General features: G+C 38.2%; 1 protein-coding gene across 5 annotated transcripts in view; it reads left to right on the top strand.

Moving 5' to 3' along the window:
• pde4d (phosphodiesterase 4D, cAMP-specific) overlaps positions 1-20716 on the top strand; it is a 159455-nt gene that overhangs the window by 83081 nt on the left and 55658 nt on the right. The window contains exon 1 of one of the 5 annotated variants that reach the window (XM_055167632.2): positions 14546-15010. The exons of the other annotated variants lie outside the window; for them this stretch is intronic. Coding sequence (XP_055023607.2) covers positions 14925-15010 — 86 coding nt within the window. The 5' untranslated portion in view covers positions 14546-14924. Of the gene's footprint in view, positions 1-14545; positions 15011-20716 lie in introns of those variants that run through there. 5 annotated transcript variants of the gene reach the window in all.

Here is a 20716-nt window from a genome sequence, read left to right as displayed (position 1 = left end):
ATTATGTATGATTCCTCAGGCTTGTAAAGTTAGAATATGCATGACACCATGTGCCACCTTAAATACTAATATTATGGATATCAAACAAAATCCTATGTGGTATGCTGTTTTGTAAATTAAATGAACGAGCAAAATAAAATATAGAATGTGTATAAGTCAATAAACCAGTCAATTTGTTTTGTATTTAGGCAACAGGTGCATTGCTTTAATCAGTAGCAATCCAAACTGCTAAGGTGTTAATGAACATGAAGTAAATCATTACAGGCCTTTTTTACAAGCACACCTTAAACAGCATTAACTCTTTCCCTGCCATTGACGTGTTATCTAGTCAATTAGGAGAAAACATTTGCATAAAAAACGTGTTCTTGATGAATTTTTATGTTAATCTGCAATACCGCAATTATCCAATTTATGAAAAAACTGATGCCAAAATGTTATCTCCTAATTTTAAACTGAGTGTATGTTTTGATAATGGTTATGAATATAATCTTTAACAAAATACCTTCACAAAAATGCAATTATTTCAGCTTTTTGCTTAATTTTTTTTAACGAAAAATACCCATATTTAAGAGTTTATAATCAGAGAAAAATATAGATAGGCTGAAACTTTTTTACCGCTTTGTTTGTTTGTTTGAAAGCAGAGGGTTTGTTTTTCATTTGATATTTTTTAGGGAAAATACTAAAAAGAAAATACTTGCGGGCAACTTTTCAAAAAATGGCTGGCGGGGAAAGAGTTAAGTTCATGACAAATCTTTAAAAATCCTTAAAGGATTAGTCCATTTTATTAAAAAAATCCAGATAATTTACTCACCACCATGTCATCCAAAATGTTGATGTCTTTCTTTGTTCAGTCGAGAAGAAATTATGTTTTTTGAGGAAACATTCCAGGATTTTCTCTAATGGACCCCAACACTTAACAGTTTTAATGCAGTTTAAAATTGCAGTTTGAAAGGACTCTAAACAATCGCAAACGAGGCATAAGGGTCTTATCTAGCAAAACGATTATTGGCAAGAAAAATAAAAAATATGCACTTTTAATTCACAACTTCTTCCTCCGGCTGTGTGACGAGCCAGTCCGACCTCACGTAATTGCGTAATGACGTCGAAAGGTCACGTGTTACATGTATGAAAAGCACATTTGCGGACCATTTTAGACAATAAACTGTCACAAAGACATTAATTTGTATCATTCGACATACAACAACGTCGGAACGGTCCTCTTTCTCCACACTTGTCAACACTGGGGTGTAGTCTCACATACGTCATCCTTGACCTCTTGACGTGATGACGCATTACGTGAGGTCGCACTGGCGCATCACAGGACTGCAGATAGACGAGAAGTTGTGGTTTAAAAGTGCATATTTTTTATTTTTCTTGTCAAAAATGACAATCGTTTCGCTAGATAAAACCCTTGTGCCTCGTTTGGGATCGTTTGCAGTCCTTTGAAACTGCAATTTTAAACTGCATTAAAAGTGTTGGGGTCCATTAAAGTCCATTAAAATGAAAAAAATCCTGGAATGTTTTCCTTTAAAAAACATAATTTCTTCTCGACTGAGCAGGGAGGGACATCAACGTTTTGGATGACATGGTGGTGAGTAAATTATCTGGATTTATTTAAAGAAAATGGACTAATCCTTTAAAAATTGTGACCTTGTACTATAGCTCTGCAGGGTTTTACTGTAAGTTTGGATAATGTATGTGTTTGTTATCCATGGTGTGGTATAAATATCTCCATGATTCATACTAGATCTACATGCGGAGAACTAAGGTAGAAGGCTTCAATGCATATAAGATCAACAGATCGATAGTCAACAGGCGCTCAGCGTTCCCCTTTGACACCACTGCCTTCTCAACGAAGCGCTAGTGTCTCATCAGCCTCTTCAGTACGCGCTTTTGTGAGATGAGTGCGGTTATATCCGGTTGCATTATTTAATCAGGAGCGTGCATGTTGTTTTAATGCACTATATTCCATCATGCCTCAGGTATAGACTGTTTTAATGGCTTTCAGGTATATGGGGTCTGTTGTGGCCTTTTCTCACCTGCTAGTTGCACTCCTTTGCTTCCAACTGTCTTTTCAACTCATCACACAAGCTGATAAATATGAGTTTGCTGTAAGTCACTTTAGATAAAAGCATCTGCCAAATGCAGGCTTGGTAAAGTAGATTAAGCTTTTAATTTTGCTGTTATTTGTATCCTTGAAAAATAAGTTTTTTGTTTATTGATGGTAAAAAGTCTTTATTGTTACATTAAATGCATGCACCTTCACTTTATCCAAAGCGACTTACCGTGCATATATTTTAACAGTAATTGTGATCTCTGGGATTAAACCCATGACTTGCATTGTTAATGCAATGCTTTACCATTTAAGCAATGGGAATGCTGGATAATGATCATCCGCAGCCACCTTGTTTTTTTTGTTTTTTAAAGAAAACTAAGTTAGGTCAGGATTTAAAAGTCCCTTTTCATAAAAAAATAAAATCCACTTGACCAGCTTCCTGCTATAGTATGTCAACTACAAAGTTGTGAAAAAGTAAACCAGGAAGCCCACGGGTGCACTCTCGAAAGTACATTATGTAATGAATAAATAGGTGCATTTTGTCCCTGCACTGAATTTTCTACAGTAATGCCTCCGTTGGCTCTCCTCATGCTGTAACATTTCTTAAATGTGCTCCTTGATTTAATTTATAACAGCCTTGCTTTTGCTGATGCGTCTTCGGGGATGGCAGATGAGAGAATAAGCAGTCATCAGCGCTGGGGTGATGCGATGAGTGCTAAATGAAAGAGGAGATGATACTTTAGTAACTGAGTGAGAAAGAGAGGTAGTAAGCCACTTATCACCTGCGAGGCTCGTAAGCACCGTGCTAATTTTACCCGTTGCGCTGCAGAATGTCACAGTACACTTGGTAAAATCCCCTGACTGATGTTAGCTGGGATCACGTAGAGCAGAAATGTGCCCTGCGCCTCACTTCATTGGTTTAACAGCTGCGTTTAAGAGATGGGGCGTATTGTGGGTTGCCGAGGCGTTGAGAGACATAGGCTGTGTTGGGAATGTAACGCTAGCATACTGCTTACCGAGCAGTGCATTTACTACTTGGTAGTGCATGCTGTGTTTTTTGTCTGCAGAAAGTAATAGTTGATAAATGTAGTATGGTACATTTGTTGAAACATGTCATGACCTCACTGAATATATCGTCTGAGAAATAATTTTCTGCACTGTCCCAAATGGTCCCAAGCTGTCACTGGTTCAGTACCAGGGCTCAACGCAAATGTTTTTATACTGGCCTGGTTGGTATTCACTTCTCCTGCCAAAATTTTCACTGGTCTCACCAAAAAAAGATTTCAGTGTCACATATTTGAAAATAATAATCAAAAGTCAAATATTGCAAAATATAACAATACTGACAATGCTGTTTACTGGCCCGAGCATCTCTCACACAGGCCCCGTGCCATTGGCCAGTCCTTTATGTTGAGCCCTAAGTACCCCTTCAAATTTATTATATGTACCATTTAAGTAGAGATACATATACATTTGGTATCAATATGTACATTTGAGGTACTAATAATGTGCCATTTTTACAGTGGGTGCAAAGCTAGGAATCATTTTCTAACCATTTTTTTTTTGACAGTGAGTGTATTATATTTTGTACCACATTTTGTAAAATAATGGCCTGACTTTTGGCAGTCTGGTGAAGAAATACTGTAAATCAGTGGTTCTCAAACTGGGGTCCGGGGCCCCCAGGGGGGCCGCGAGATGGTGCCAGGGGGCACCTAAAAAAATAAGGCTACTAACCAACAGCACTACTTTGTATAACTTAATATGTTTTGTTTAATTAAAATGTTACATTTTAGAACAGTTTTTGTCATAAATTTTCTTTGGGGGGGCCGCGAAGGAATGCACCGTACACAAGGGGGTCGCACGCGGAAAAAGTTTGAGAACCACTGCTGTAAATCTTAGTTAAAGTGTCAGTCAGATTCAAAAGCTTCCTAATATTGTTTTGGAGTACCCAAAAACAGGTTTAAATTCATGCAAGGTCAAAAAACACTGTAATTTTCTCAAAATATAAATTTAAAACGATCAAATTTCTCAGAGATTCCGAAACGATTCGCACGATGCCGTTCAAAGATCAAGTCTGCCTAAACCCCACATTTCGGTAGCCTACTGATTGGTCAACTCACACAGTCAGTTGTGATTTGAGTTTGAAAACCGACATCATTACACATCATTAATTCAAGTAATAACAATGACGTCAGTTATGTATTTAAGCGAACTGTGCCTACAGCAAAACTTTAAACAATAGTGCAGCCTCAACATGCGTTAGCCGAGTGTTAGCGAGACTTCCTGATAAGACAGTAAACTAGACATTCAGAACACATAACGTAATAATCATACTTAAAGGTTGTGGTTAGGAGACGCATGTTGGTCCAAATAAAGTGGGTACTGAACCATCTTTCATGGCCACACTTTGAGCAAATCCCACCTTGAATTTGCCGAAATTGTTGAAGCTATAGTCAGTAAAATGATGGTAACACAACAAAAGGCTTTTATTGTAATGTTAATGCTGTGGTATCATGGTAAAAATTAATTTTAACCCCTGATTATCACATCTTCATCCTTGGTAGTGAAAATAACACAAACTTGCCTTTACAGCTCCAAAAGATAGACTGTAAAAAAAGATGGACGAAGCAACGTCGTTTCCTTCTATTGTAATAAATTAAAAATGTCCGACCATGGGCTCTGCGATATTACGTAAAAACAACAGTTTGGAGCCAGGACATGCGCAGAAGGAATCGTCCGTTGAGCCAGAGGCGGAACCGCGGTATCAAACTTCCGCCCAAACGCTTGCATGCCCAATTCAACCAAGACACAACCCGTTTCAATAGCATCAAATTTCTAGCTAAAATTTATCACAAAAATGAACAATTGAACATATATCAGAGTAATAACAACTACCTTAAAGGACCAAAAGCATCTTTTGGAACATTTTATTGGAAGTGTAAATATTTTTTTATTTAGAGCCGAATCCTGTTCGCTAACGTGTGGTCGTGACGTATATCATGCACCGAAACCGTCCGGAAACAACAAGTCAGAATAATCAGACAAACAAAACTTAGCAAACCTGGTTCTTGCTCCGGCTTTAACTTCTGTATATTCGGCAGTTTTGCAACAACGGACCGAATAGCTTTTCTCACGTCTTTCTCCGCTGCCATTACTGAACTACAACTCAAACTGATGGACGACCTCAACGTCATCGTTCTTAGCCACCCCCATCTGTTCGCTGATTGGTCCTGCAGATTTTTGCAGGAGAAAATGAAACTCTACAGCGCAATCCCAGACGTACTGCTGAAGCGAAATGAAAATTAAGCGGAAGCACGTCGGAGGGCGGAGCCAGGCTAGATCTGACTGGCACTTTAAAATATTTGATAATTTATTAGAAATGAAAATGAACATTGCATGTTACATTATGCCATGCAGTGCTTTTGCTTGCATATTTGGTAAACAAGACTTATCTCCAAGATAGCATTAAAATGACATGGATTGTGGAGGATACCTTTTTAAAGAAAAAGAAAGAATCCTTTATACTCGTCTTCCAGTTAACCCACCTGTGTCTGTGCTTCAGGGATCAATAATAAATCTTTCTGCACATTCTGCCCAACCAAAACCTATTCAAGCTGAGTACAAGGACCTGTGTGATTCTCTGATTATAAATTATTCATCAGGCTCCGCTACCAGGGTCTTCACCGCAGCTATTGCTCCATCATGAGCTGGCATTATCTGGTAGGCTTTTTATGCTCTCTGTTAATGGCCATTTTTACATTCATCACGACTAAATTCCCCTGTGTGTCTAAATAGGGACTTTTCTCAGTTAGCAGGTTACATCCAAACAAACCGAATCAATATCATGTCACGACCGTGCTTAATGTAAAACAAACACAATTTTTCATTTTAACCAGAATCATACACGATTCACAGTTGTGTGCAGAAATACCTTCAGTAAGAGTTACTAATAAGTAATAGATTCAGGGAGCATCGCATCAACATGAATAATAATGGGCAGGTGGGTTTGAACCCTTGTTTCAGGCGCTGCATTAACAAACACCCCACTGCGTGACTCTGTATTCATCTGTTACATAATACGACTCTTTCTGCTATTTATATCGTTCTTGTTTTTTGCTTTCCACAAGATAAGCTGAGATTTTTCTGCCATGGGCGCTCAAGGCGGGAAACTCCATAATGTACCATTCAATGTGATTATAGCTAATGAATTGGAAGAAATGTAATTGATGGACTGGGATGGGGTAAAGTAACCGACTGTTGAAAGAGTTATCGGCTGTCTGTTTGTATAGCACTAGCGGGCTTGTTTACAGAGTTTGGTCTCAAGCAGTGAAGATGATCATTTGGAGGCAGTTCCACATTTACCTCCAAGACTCATCCCCAGTTGAAGGATGCAGTAGAGCAGTCATAGACCTTTGAGTGACGTTTTATTGCATTTTAAAACATGTACATTCGCTGAATAGATGTAAGTGCATAACTCATCTAGGACAATTTTTATAATTGCACTGTAGGACACAAAACAATGAATTGCAGTTCAGAATAAACAAATAAACAGCACAAATTTAACTTCTGGCTACACATTTTCTTTACAAAAGCATTTTTCCCTTCTGAAGCCACTGCTGGAGATGTTTCCCTAAAAATGTAGAAATACTGCTTACTGTAGGTCTGGGTGATATTGACCCAAATTTATATTTGATTTTGGGATTAAATGGCGATATACCAATATCTTGTATTTTCTGCAAAGTAAAAAAATGCGCATGCAATTCAAAGACTCATGTGAGATCAAAATAATTTTAATAAAACAGCGTATGATGTAAATAAAATGATACGGTATTCTTCCCTATACGGAAGTGACTTTCACATGTTTTGGAAAATGCTAGGCGTGTAGGTTTTTGTCACATGAGGTGCGGTGCGCTTGCGGCATTCTGAAAAGTTGAAATGTTTTTAACTCAATGCTGTCAAACCGCATCACTTCCATTATGAACGCACATACCGCATGCTTACAATAACATAACAAACTTAAAGGAATAGTCCATTTTCTTAAAAGGAAAATCCAGATAATTTACTCACCACCATGTCATCCAGGATGTTGATGTCTTTCTTTGTTCAGTCGAGAAGAAATTATGTTTTTTGAGGAAAACATTGCAGGATTTTTCTCATTTTAATGGACTTTAATAGAGCCCAACATTTAATACTTAACTCAACACGTAACAGTTTTTTTCAACGGAGTTTCAAAGGACTATAAACGATCCCAAACGAGGCACAAGGGATCCATCCAGCGAAACTATTCTCATTTTTGACAAGAAAAACAAAAATATGCACTTTTAAACCACAACCTCCAGATCCGGTTGTGATGCGCCAGCGCGACCCCACGCAATACGTCATGGCGTCAAGAGGTCACAAAGGACGAACGCGAAACTCCGCCCCAGTGTTTACAAGTGTGAAGAAAGAGGACCGTTCCGACGTTGTTGTATGTGGAATGATACTAATTAATGTATTTGTGTCAGTTTATTGTTTACAATGGTCCGCAAATGTGCGTTTCATATATGTAACACGTGACCTCCCTACGTCACTACGCATTTACGTTAGGTCACGCAGGAGAGGTGCTGGACAGGAAGTTGTGGTTTAGGGGTGCATGTTTTTTGTTTTTCTTGTCAAGAGTGGCAGTCGTTTTGCTGGATGGGACCCTTGTGCCTCGTTTGGGATCGTTTGTAGTCCTTTGAAACTCCGTTGAAAAAAACTGTTAAGTGTTGAGTTAAGTATTAAATGTTGGGTTCTATTAAAGTCCATTAAAATGAGAAAAATCCTGCATTGTTTTCCTCAAAAAACATAATTTCTTCTCGACTGAACAAAGAAAGACATCAACATTTTGGATGACATGGTGGTGAGTAAATTATCTGAATTTTTTGTTTAAGAAAATGGACTATTCCTTTAAACTGCAATTATCGACAAGCCACTAGAGGCTGGCTCCAAAAGAGAGTCAATTCCCATAGACCCCCATGTTAAAATGGCCAACTTTACAGTAGAAAATAATATGTTTACAGCCTAGTAAAAAAAGTGTTTTCATGACAACTGTAAGGGGGTGAATTGTTTTGCAACCCATCTCTTTAAATTATATTGAGCCTTAAACTTCTGCATAATTAAGGGCGTGGCCATGTGAGTGATGGGGAACTGCTACTGCTGTCACTTGAGTCGAGCTAGGCGGGTGTAGTTTCAGCAACCAGCCACCTCAGCTTCACCAATGTACCGCCTTTTTAACCATTTTTGGTTATCTGCAACTGATGCGCGGCGATGACAGGCACCGCCTACTATTGGCCTCGAAAAAGCTCTTCACAAACCAATGGTTAACGTCACAGACACTACATCCATATTTTTTGCAGTCTATGTTTTTTCCTCGGCATACATCTCTGGCAGGGCTTTGTTGCAAAGGAGGGGCCATATCATACCATACTGATGTAGACGGTATTGTCTCATCCCTTACCCCGCTGCGAAAAAAAAATATATATATATTACAAAAGCGTCATATACTGCCCAGCCCTAATACTACTATTACTTTTTTATTCACTATCGACTTCCTAAAAATATCAACACATATAGATTTGTCTGTAAAAGCCTCTTCCAGTTCTTCCAGAAAGTACTCGTGTAGTTTTATGACCCATGACATTTAAAGGTCACACGTGCTTTTCCAAATCGCCTCCCAGACTCTGCATGCCTGTTATTGGATGTGGCTGAACACTTGCTTCTGTTGTCAGAGCCAATATGCCGCAAGCACCAACGTATTCATCAAGAAAAGGTGAAGGTTAATGTGATTGTGACAGTAATTACACAGTCCTGAGTATAGATTGCAGACGTTCCTGTGACATTGACAGCAGTGTTGTTTTGTTTTACTTTGTCTTCTGCAGATTTCCTGTGTTTCCTTTCACCATCACTTTATATACTTTACACATTAGGGTGATTCTCACGAAATCCAGACTTAAAATGTGTCCAGCATCAGATTTTTTTTTTTTGGCCATTAAGGTCTGAACTTACTATAGCCATTATTTTAGAATATTTAATAAATATTTCCTATAGAATTATTTACATTTTTTAGATTAGCATTATCAAAAATTATCATTACCGCAACATGATATTATATTAAATATATGCAAAATTTGTTATAATTTAATTGGTTATATGAAATTATAACAAAATTTCAACTTTTATCTGGCGAGAAAAAATATGAACTGCTTACCTGGTAGCCATCTTGTGTGTCACAGTCAATTATGTCCCTTCCAACAATTTTTTTTTGAAAATGTTAGTTCCTTGAGGGCTTAAACAATGATTGAAAATTGTTGCGGAGGATGAGAAAATGTATTGGACACATTTATATTCCTTATTATTGTCTCTACATTTACCAATGATCACCAAATACCACATGTTTCTTTGCTGCAAATGTTTATGGTATAACATGCACTGAAGCTTTTTATTTTTTAGATTTTTTAATTATAAATATTTCCATGTCAAAGAACCCAAATCCAGTCATGGACACGTTGCGGTAATGACAATTTTCCCATTAAATGTGGAAAAAAACAACAAAATTGCTTTGTATGAAGTCATTTTGAAATCATGTGCAAAATAGTAGGGGAGACCGGGGTTGGTTGTCACAATTTTTACTCATGCATGAACTGCTCAGCAAAATTACAAGTGCAAATGAGTAAGCTATTAAAGGCTAACAAATTGATATCAAAATTGTATCACAGCGCCATGTAGTATGTCTGGAATAAGCAGTGTGACAACCAACCCGTGAGACAACCAGCCCCGGTCTCCCCTACATGAAGAGATGTTTTGAACTGTATGCTTCTTATTTTGATACTCTTACTTTGCATTTACTTTTTTATTAAAATGTTTCATGACACATCATAAGTCTAATTTCGCGAGAATCACCCATTAAGGTTTTGCTTTCACAAAAGTAATAGAATTCAGTATCCAAATGAAGCCTGTATAACGCCTTTGGTTGTGAATTGGATTTATGTAAATTAATCTCTGGACGCGAGCAATTTATTAGCACCTGCAGTATAACAAATATTCGGCGGTCTCTTTCAGAAGCATAAATTAGGTTACAACATCTGTAAACATGTCATGTTTTGGAGGTTTACTGTTGTTATTTCACAGAATTTCAATATTACATGCATTGTTTTTCTATATAGAATGTGCACCGTTTAGTTTAGTGTATCACGTTTATAAAGCAGGGTTTTCCAAATACTACTGGCCACCCATATTGTACTTTGTTTGAACAAATGAGAAAACATGATTATCTCCAGTTTAAAGCGTAACTAAACCCCTGGTCAGAGCCTGACTCCACCCACTGGCAATATTTGAAAAATGCAAGAAAAGTGGGCAGATCCCAACGGAGATAGAGGGAACGAACTAACCTCGTACCAAGTGTATCGTAACAAGGGCGTGGTGAGCTTGAACCTGCTTACGTCACGAGTCATTTTTGGACCCAACATCCAATAGAAAAATTCAACTGCAGTAGCAACCGTTCAACCTGAAGAGGGCAGCACTCAGACGTTTTTACACCATATATTGTAGTATTGAAACACTTTATATCCAAATGTCAAAAAACTTACTAAAATCAATGAACAGCACTAATAAAGCCCCATTCTTACAGATAATTAACTAAAAAAAGTTGGTTTAGGGTTTAGTTAATCTTTAAGTTCTTGATCCAAATTGCACGAATGTAGAAATTCCAAGGCAATGCTGTGCACAAAGTTCATGTTTTGATAGGGTGTATGTCTCGCTTCCCTTAATCCATTTACAGATTTATCCTTTTGAATCTGTAAAACCTGAGCTAGACTAGAGCATTACCCTGCAGCCATAATGCATTTACTAGCCTCTGTGTCACTCTGCTTCAGTTCATGAAAGGCTTTTGTTTAAAGACCCCTGAAGCTGCCTTGCCACTTTCTGAACTGGTGGTCATATTCGTGAAAATGGAATGTGTGTGAAGCATTTAGCATTTGAAAAGGGAGACAGATTTCACTGTAGAGAGATAACAAACATCAGAGTGAAAGATGGTGACTTCTGGCGCAATGCAGAAGGTCTATTTTGGGAAAGCTGGAGGACTGTCTAGTGTGAGCCGCCAATGTAGGACCTTCATTCAAGACAGTCAATGCATCTCTTTCTGACTCTCTCTCTCTCTCTCTCTTTCTCTCTCTCCTTCTGAATACACCCAATCCAGATAACAACAGCATGCATTTTATAGAGCTCTCACTATCAGTAAGTGCACCGAATTAAAAAGTAAATTAAGTGCCATGTTAGAGATTGATAATGCTCAGAGATCATGTAAAAATAGAAGGAAGGTATTGCATAATGCACTATAACCAGGTTACAGTTCAGTGATGCATCTATAAATTTATGCTCTGTGGGTTTTTAACAGTGAAAGCTTTTATGTTGTTATGCAATGAAGAATATCAAATGTGTGCAGACTGTACATCTAGGCAAGAACATTGCGATGACTTTAAGCAAATGTGAATATCAGCATTTTTGTTATTAAAGGGACATTCCACTTTTTTTGAAAATATGCTAATTTTCCAGCTCCCCTAGAGTTAAACATTTGATTCTTACCGTTTTGGAATCCATTCAGCTTATCTCCGGGTCTGGCGCTAGCACTTTTAGCGTAGTTTAGCACAAACCATTGAATCTGATTAGTCCGTTAGCATTGCGCTAAAAAAACAAAGAGTTTCAATATTTTTCCTTTTTAAAACTTGACTCTTCTGTAGTTACATCGTGTACTAAGACAGACAGAAAATTAAAAGTTGCAATTTACTAGGCAGATATGGCTAGGAACTATACTCTCAAACTTGCGTAATAATCAGTGACTTTGCTGATGTAACATGGCTGCAGCAGGCGTAGTGATATTACGCACTGCCCGAAAATAGTCCCCTTTGGTTACTTTCAATAGCAGGGGACTATTTTTTGGCAGTGCGTAGTGTTACTATGCCTGCTGCAGCCATGTTGCATCAGCAAAGTACTTGATTATTACGCCAGAACGAGAGTATAGTTCCTAGCCATATCTGCCTAGAAAATCTCTAGAAACTCTTTGGTTATTTTTGAGTGCAATGCTAATGGTCTAATCAGATTCAATGGATTGTGCTAAGCTATGCTAAAAGTGCTAGCGCCAGACCCGGAGATCAGCTGAATGGATTTCAAAACGGTAAGAATCAAATGTTTAACTCTAGGGGAGCTGGAAAATTAGCATATTTTGAAAAAAAGTGGAATGTCCCTTTAAATACATATAAATAGTAGTGCTTTTCAACTAATGGGTCACAATTTCAGTTATGATATCCAAATGAATGTGCTCAAAACACTTCCTGCTGTACTGTAGATCATTTGCTGTTGACATCAGGGGTTTGACTTTCTCAGCTATTTTAAGACAAAGCATAATTTGTTTGCAGATGAGACTTTAAATCGAATGCAAAGAAAATCTAATGCATAAATTTGTATACATCCCATGGGAGCTGTTGTTTTTCACTGTGGTCCGAGACACACAGTAAGGCAGGTGAGGAGACACGAAACGTGGAGAGGCTAAGAATGTGTACAAGAGATAAATCTTTGTCAACCGAGACCCCCCTTTTTCTAGTCCCCTCCTTGTTTGAGACATCATTTGTTGTGTTAAGAAGCAGAAGAGCGCAGCGTACACTGAAGGAATCGATACGGTTTAGCTCCCAGAACATGAGGGCAGCAGGGGCTCTCATTACGAGGTCGATGGCGATGACCACATGCCAACAGGGAAACAGATCTACGCTAGAACAGTATGCTAGAATCATATGCCTGCAATGTGTTTTTATCCCACCTTGACATATACACACTCATACATGCACAGTGTCTAAATATTGTTGTCAAACACAAGTTAATATAATTCAGATGTCTACTAACTACTTCATAAGGGACTGTATATGGTTTTCTTTTCTAATTTAAATAATAGTCTGTCCTTCGCTGATGTACTCATCATCAGACTACAAACTGTGCATTAAACTAAAACACAGGAATATTTCCTAATTTCCATTTGGCAACTCGTGCAGTATGTGAAAAATGTCTCATATTAAGCTACCATAATGAGAATTAGGGAGTAATTAGGGAGTCTTCTACTCCCTAATCAGTCTTACACGACTGTGATGTCACATGTCGATTGGTCTGCGCAGCCCCTCTGAAGTCGAACAAACCTGTTTCCCTAAATAACACACTGATCAGCTGAATCAGGGGACGTTGAAGTTACCGGTTCGTAACATTTTGCTGTGGTTTCCAGGTGTGCAACAGGGGTACTTAAGAGACAGCTTGCACAAAGGGTCTAAGTTGGAATGTGACACGCGTTTTATCAACTGGCTATCCTCCAGACATGACGGATTTAATTTCGGCTGTGTGGCGCACGTGCCCGCTCATGGTGTAAAGCGCGTCCGCACTATTCTCCAAGATGTTTTTTTTCAACTGGCTAGTTATCCTCTAGACAGTGACAGTCCAGACGGTCTCAGAGATGCACTTGATGGCCTTTTGTGCAGCATTTTTTTTTTTTTTGACGATCTAGTTAAGGCGGTAGGGTTTCCCAGCTTAGGCGGGCCGCCCGGACTGCAAAGTGCTGCGGGAAACCCTGAACGATTTTTATCAGGCTCTGAAAACATTTCCAAAAGAACACAAAGAATGTCGTATTCAGCTACCGTAGTTGCAACTCTTGCATTATCAGAAGAACAGGGTGATCAACAAATCACCATTTCTATTTAAAAAACGTGGCTGTGCAACGTTTGTCAGGGCTGAACACAGCCCAGGTGTTTTATATATGGATAAATATAATAACCAGTAAATTACCTTAGTTCAAATCATAGCTAAAGCATATACACCATTACTGAGCTAACGTTAAATGAATGTATAATGTTAGCTACAGATCCTTAAATTCTTGCCTGGCTGCCAAATCCGCACAGCGGTGATCCATGCTTGGGCTCTCCCCTCGTCTTTTGGAAACCGAAACATTTTTATTATCCACAAGGTATTTGTTCCAAAGGTCAGTTTAGTCGCTAGCCAGAATGATGAACAAGCAGACCAAAAGTTAATTTTGGGCCAGGCACGTAACCACGGCAACGCGCGTGCGTCCAATGAAACGACCTCACGGTTGTGAGGACTGGAGTTGAGAAACGCTGTGGTAAACCAACTATTGTAATGAAAGTATGTATTCTCATAAAAATAATGCAAAACATATTTTCATGGCCAATCATAGTGCTTTAATTTTACGCTATTGTTAAATGTGACAAGTAAATTAAATATGGACCCTACACATACATATGCTGTATTGCAAAAGCAATCGGTACATTTAGGGTAAAATGTGTTGGTTTGTGTCCTGCCCCCTATGATGTGAGAGGAAATATATCACTGGCAACAGGAAAAAACAAAGGCTTAATATCGTCACAAGGGCAGGAAGAAGGAATGTGGTCCAGCGGTTTTTAGATAAACACGCCGAATGTCAAACGGGACAAGAACAGATCAGCACATTTCATCAGAGCGCATGGACTTCATGAGTATTCCGACTTACAGAACCCACTGTTCATTTTACCCACCGTTTAATTTGATATCTTTTACTGGTCTTCTCACAAAGGCTTTGTATTTTGACTTTTATTTAACTTTGTGAGAGTTTGAATGCTATGATTTTTTGTTTAGCCGCAGTAAAGCTGTGGATTAACCAAACTCCACATGAAAACATGGCACCATGGTGATAGAGATGCAGTATGGCCAGGATACATAGCCTGCAGCCACACGGTGGCCTGATTTTTAGGATAGTCTCAGTTTTTACTCATTGAGAAGGATTTGTGGAGAGTCTGTTAAGAATCTCTTGAAAGTCTGTCACTCAATGAAGCTCGGCCACAATCATAGAGTAAGAGAGGAGAGAATGATTCATTTGAGCGCTTGTCCGATCAGAAGACATTCCTGGATATGGTGAGAGTCTGTTTTTTGCAAATACAGTAATATATGTTCATCTGAGTGTTTGTAAGAGTGCTTTTAGTCGTCCGTGTTCAAAACACAATAGATCTTTATGTTGGTCCTAGTTCTTGCAACGCTGATTTGGAAAATCTTTATTGGGAAAGCTTATTAACATGTGTGGTGTTTCTGGTGGCCAAGCTGGTTGACCAAGCTGCTCCTATTGGTTTTTATAAAGTAACGTTTTTTAAGTTTAACATTTTTGGATAAAACCAAACAATAATCTGTTGTTGAGTTGGTGTGCAAGAAAACATTAATACATAATGTGAGTATTGTGATATTTTGTTTGGCAACCCGGTATCGGAAAAAAAGAAGCAATATTGACTTTTTACAAATAAAAATCGTACAAGATTCATGGCAGTTGTTCCATTTGGAGTTTACATTTATACCACTAGATAGTATTCTTCTTATCTGTGAAATTAAACGGTAAAAGGAAGTGCTAGCAAAGGGGGCCACTATTTTTTTCGTTTTTGCCAAGGTTTGCATGTGGTGGTGTGTTCTCAATAATGGTGTCTTCCTAAAATGATATCCTATTATATATTCCTAAAATAGGAAACACCCCAATATACCATCTCACTTTATAGTATCGCAAACAGTGTACCATGATACGGATTGTATTGCGAGATTCTTGCCAATACACAGTCCTATTATTGAGCAAGTACACTGTAATGTGGCATTCACACCAGACACGGAAGAGGCGGCAAGCGTGAGTGATTTATATGTTAGGTCAATGCAAAGACGCGAATAGGCATTGTGCGGCGCGGTACACGCAAATGGCGCAGTACGTCTAAATGGCGCAGCGCGGATAGCGCGTTCTACACAAATTGAGTTATAAAACGCGCGAGTTATAAAAAACAGAACTTTGGCAGATATTTTCGGCACGTTAACCAATCAGGAGCTTTCTCTAGTAGTGACATGATTACAGGGAGCAAACGGAGTCACAGAAGCCCCTCCCATGACACCAATTTCCGTGTGAATGTCTCGAATGACTAGAATTTCACGCGCGGCTTTAATGTGCGAATGACGCACTGCGTGTGAAAGCCACACTTGAAATTCTAGTCTTTGAGACATTAACGTGGAAATTTGCGTCATAGGAGGGCCATCTGCGACTCTGCTCGCTTACTGTAATCACGTCACTACTAGAGCAAGGTCCTGATTGGTTAACGCGGCGTGTTTTTCTGCCAAAGTTCAAAATTTTCAATTCGCGCCATTCACGTAGCGAGACCTCAAGACACGCGTCAACGCATCTTCACATTGACTTAACATTGAAATCACTTGGGCTTGGTGCCTCTAGCGCAGCTGGTGTGAACGCAGCATAAAAAGGTTCAAGCGTCTAACTATGCGCGAATAGCACGTTTTTGCAGCCTCTTCTGCGTCTGGTGTGAATGCCACATGAAAAATTAATTACAACTTACTATTTTTTTTCTTGACATGAGTTGCCACAACTAATAAAACCAAGTTGACTTTTTCAACTATATTTTAGAAGTTGTAACAATTCATTTGCAGTGATGATAAATAATAGTAAGTTAAAATGACTTGTAAATCCTAGAAATCAGATATGAAAAAGTCTCCTACCTTGCTCCGATTCACAACTTTAATCTTATGATATGGATTTATAATTTGAGCTGTCGGGTACAATTTTACAGATACCGTAGTGTCAGTTTGACTTCGTTTTACTTTAACCCGCATATAAATAAAGGCAAAAGTGTATTAGTCAAGTCTTCTGTGCACTTTCCACAAGGAGCTCTATTTGTACCGTATGACACAGAGTCATTGCCTAACTTGCCTATGTAGAGCATTTCAAATCACTCATTCTGCCATGCCTTAGATATCAACTGCCTATGTAGGAGGTAGACACCACTAGGTTTTAAAACAGAGCTGACATATGCCACCATGCTAGTCTTTCATCTGGGATGTTATTAGGTTTAAATGTTATAGTAATGGTTATGAGCCTATTGTTCTGGTATGCAAGCACGTGTCAGCCGTCTGTTGGAGCGGATGCTTTGCCGCAGGTTGCTGGGCTCTCATCCACCAGCTTGCCATTCAGGGTAAATTTACTGTTTAATAGTAGACTAATTTCCTGCGGCCACATCCAGCACTGAACGGCTGAACAGGTTCAAAGATAAGGGTGTATATCAAAAGCAGATTAGCAAGGGAGGCCATTGTAATTTTATTAGAATGATGCTTGTTTGTGAGCTTGTCAGAACATAACCTAATCACTCCAGTGGCCGAATATGATCAATTTCTACATCTTTGCACAAATTGCAAGCTGAACGCAATGTTCATATTCAAATCTAGAAAGGAATTGCATGTGCGTAAAGCGGACATATTAATAAAAATTGACTTAATATTGACCACATGCAGAAAAGGTCTGCAGGTTCTGCCTGGATATGGTTTTGTGTTGTTAAATTGCACTACAAAAGAGTAATAAAAATACGTGTACGTAATAAAATAAAGGTATTTTTTAAACATACTGTTCTGTACAATGATTATGACCGCTGTACAGCATTCCTGTAATCTTTAAAATACAGCCAGCATTGTCTTAGTCCACTGCATGGCCAATCACGTAATCCCTAACTATGGACTTGCCAAGGTGCTTATTTTCCTTGGAAATACTGGCGCTTGTGTAGCACTTCTCATCCCTTTAGCTCAGCGGAAAGGCTCGACTGATAGATGCTTTATTGAATCTGCCGCCGGGCTCCTTGACAACAGTGAAGAACGAGTGGGTGTCTCGCTATTAGCTCACAATGAGAACACAATGTCAGCACAGTCAACGCTCGGCTATAGGCTCCGTGCATATTTTCATCCAGGAGGAATAGCGCCTAAAGCGGTTAGCATCGTCAGCGGCCCACTAATACTAACCCGACTCACATTTCTCATGTGTTTTAAAACATCTCTCATGTTAGCTTGTGGGCAGCTGCATTGAATGCGCATATAGTCATGCTTCCAGGTTTCGTTGTGCGGCTAGGGATAATGTTTCACTTTGAGGATGCATCTTTAACAGGAAATTAAAACGCCGTAAAGGGATGTTGTTCCCGTTGACTAACCGTTAAGCACGTTTGCGAAACGGCATTGTTATCTTAACTTTGACGCCAACGCCACCACACCTTTTCAGTGGTTTCAGGAAATTTGTGTGAAATGACGACAGTGGTTATGCTGGATGTCGCATGAGGTCATGCACATTAAGGAAAAAACAGGCATCCCAGCGGGATCATTTTAATAATGCTGGCAAATTGTTGGTTTAGTGACGCACTTTGAGTTTCCAGCATGCATGCTACTTCAGAGTTCAGCTCCTTTAAGGAGATCTGTAAAAGTACAGCTAGAACAGCTCGCTCAGGAACAGAAAAAGCTACGACACCAATTTATTTGCAGGGCCCCATGTGCCAAATGACTTCTTAGACAGGAAGTGAGTGTCGAAAGTGGGCTTGAAATAACAAGTGGGAACGCTTCCAATGTCGTGTGCTTACGAGGAATCGTGATCACTCAGGACCCCCATGCGTACATATATTCTGACACATTGCTGTAAAATACTGTTGTACATCTAGGGTGTGCGATTCGTCCTTGAAAGCGCACATTGACTGGCTGGTGAAAAATATAAAGACACTTCAATTTATTTGTGCTTTTTAATCTACTTTGAGTCTGTGATGGGATTGAGTCACTTGTCATTTCTTCCACATTTAAATGACAGAAGGTAGAAGCAAATGCTTTTCAAAGCCACTGTGCAGTCAAGTACGAAGAGAAAATCAGATTTCAACACTAGATAAATTCTTGGTGATATCTCACTTTATTTATTTGTATATATATTTGTGCATGCCTTACTTAAAGGTACAGTACACATAAAATATTACTATGATTTCAATATATATTGCACAGCCCTACATATTACTAGTATATCAAAGGAACACATTGGTACCAGATGTATACATATCAGTGACAGCTGGGGTACATACAGTATTTTAAGTACAAATGGATCAAATATTCTTTCAAAACACCCAAAACTTCTATAATAGCATTAATTAACTTGTCAAATCTATGAATCCGCAAAACGGGGAGCTTAATCTATGTTTAATTTTTAATACATTTTAATAAGGAATCCATGACGTTGTATCTTCAATACCTGACAAAATGAGAATATAATAATAGATAATGAATATGATAAAACTTATAAACTTAAAATTTTTTCCATCTTGTTTTGTTTGTTTGCTTTTATGTTGGCCAGTTAAAGGAATAGTGCTTAGGAAGTACTCATTAGAAAAGACAGTAACACCAATGACGGTAACACCAATGATGGTAACACTAATGACAATTTACAGAAAAAACAAACATTTTAACAAAATGGCTGCCATTAGCCATGTGCTATTTCATCAGAGATGTAACAATCACATACTTATTCAGTATAATGTATTTTTATGTAAATATCTTAACACTCCCAGCTATAAAAAAGAGTAACTCTAATAACATCCAAAAAATCTTATATCAAAATACTTAGATATATCATGATATTTTAGACAAATAAGGTAAGACATCGAAGAGCTGATGCATTGTTTCAAAATAAAGGTGCTATGAGTAGGGCAACACCAATTACATACATTTGGGGGACAAATATTTATTTGATATTATTCATATTAATAGTGTATTTTTACCATTTCAGTGTTGTAGTACATTCATACAGGTTTAAAGGTAAATGTAAATTAGATTTGTTTTATAAAAAACATGGTTTTAAAGAATAAGTACACAGTTCAACTCCCATGTATGATCCAAGGGACAGGGCAATTTTCAGGACCAGACATTTAAAAAAAAAGGTTAAAAAAGGAAAAAAAAGAAAATGACATAAATAAACTCTCTCATCATGTTAAGGACAGTCTATATTTATTAAATATATATCATTATGGGATTATTGGGTCAAATTAAATGATTAAGGGGTCTGCAAAAGCAGGGGACAAGCAATTCCACCTTTTTTGTAGAATGACCCATGATTTATATAATTTTAACTTCTAGTATTGATCTGTAAGTGCTTTAGTTTACTATCAGTTATAGCACCTTGTTTGCAGATTTCAGATTTCTTACTCCGTACCACATGCAGGTTTCTGGTCTTATATACGCAAGAAGAATCACATGGAAATTTGCATTATCTTCATTCAGCAGACTTTTAAGAGGAAATAGCGATTTGCCCTTGACTTGTTAAACGTGCATTGTGTCTTAATTTCCTTCTTAACATCCACAGCCTTCCTCAGACCATTTAATGTGTGGGGAGAGAAGGGTCATAAAACAGCACTGCAATTTATAATACATTATTATGAACATAAATTCGTTATGGATTTCCTTTGTTTTAAAATGTGCATTCATTCGCATCCAAGTCTGGATTTGTTATCTTTAATGCTGCGATTTAGTCTGAAGATCCATCTTACCAATTTCAATAAAATCACACCTGAAACATTTACATGATAATATTGTCTGTTAACCTCCTAAGACCACGTGTGTGGACATCAAATGTTTTTGTTGTTTGCACCATAATACTTAATTCTGTGTAACTGGAACCTGTTGTACACAAACGTGGAAAATTATACTGCTTCATGTTCAAAGAAAAATATTTGGTTATTATATTTCTTGGTTCTTCCTAACCCCAAAATAGCTGGAAGAAATCTGAAAAAAAGACAAATCAAA

The sequence above is a fragment of the Misgurnus anguillicaudatus genome, chromosome 5 (assembly GCF_027580225.2).
Source record: "Misgurnus anguillicaudatus chromosome 5, ASM2758022v2, whole genome shotgun sequence".
Classification (NCBI taxonomy): Eukaryota; Metazoa; Chordata; class Actinopteri; order Cypriniformes; family Cobitidae; genus Misgurnus; species Misgurnus anguillicaudatus.
The sequence above is the reverse complement of the archived record's forward strand: the minus strand, read 5'-3'. Positions and strand labels throughout refer to the sequence as shown.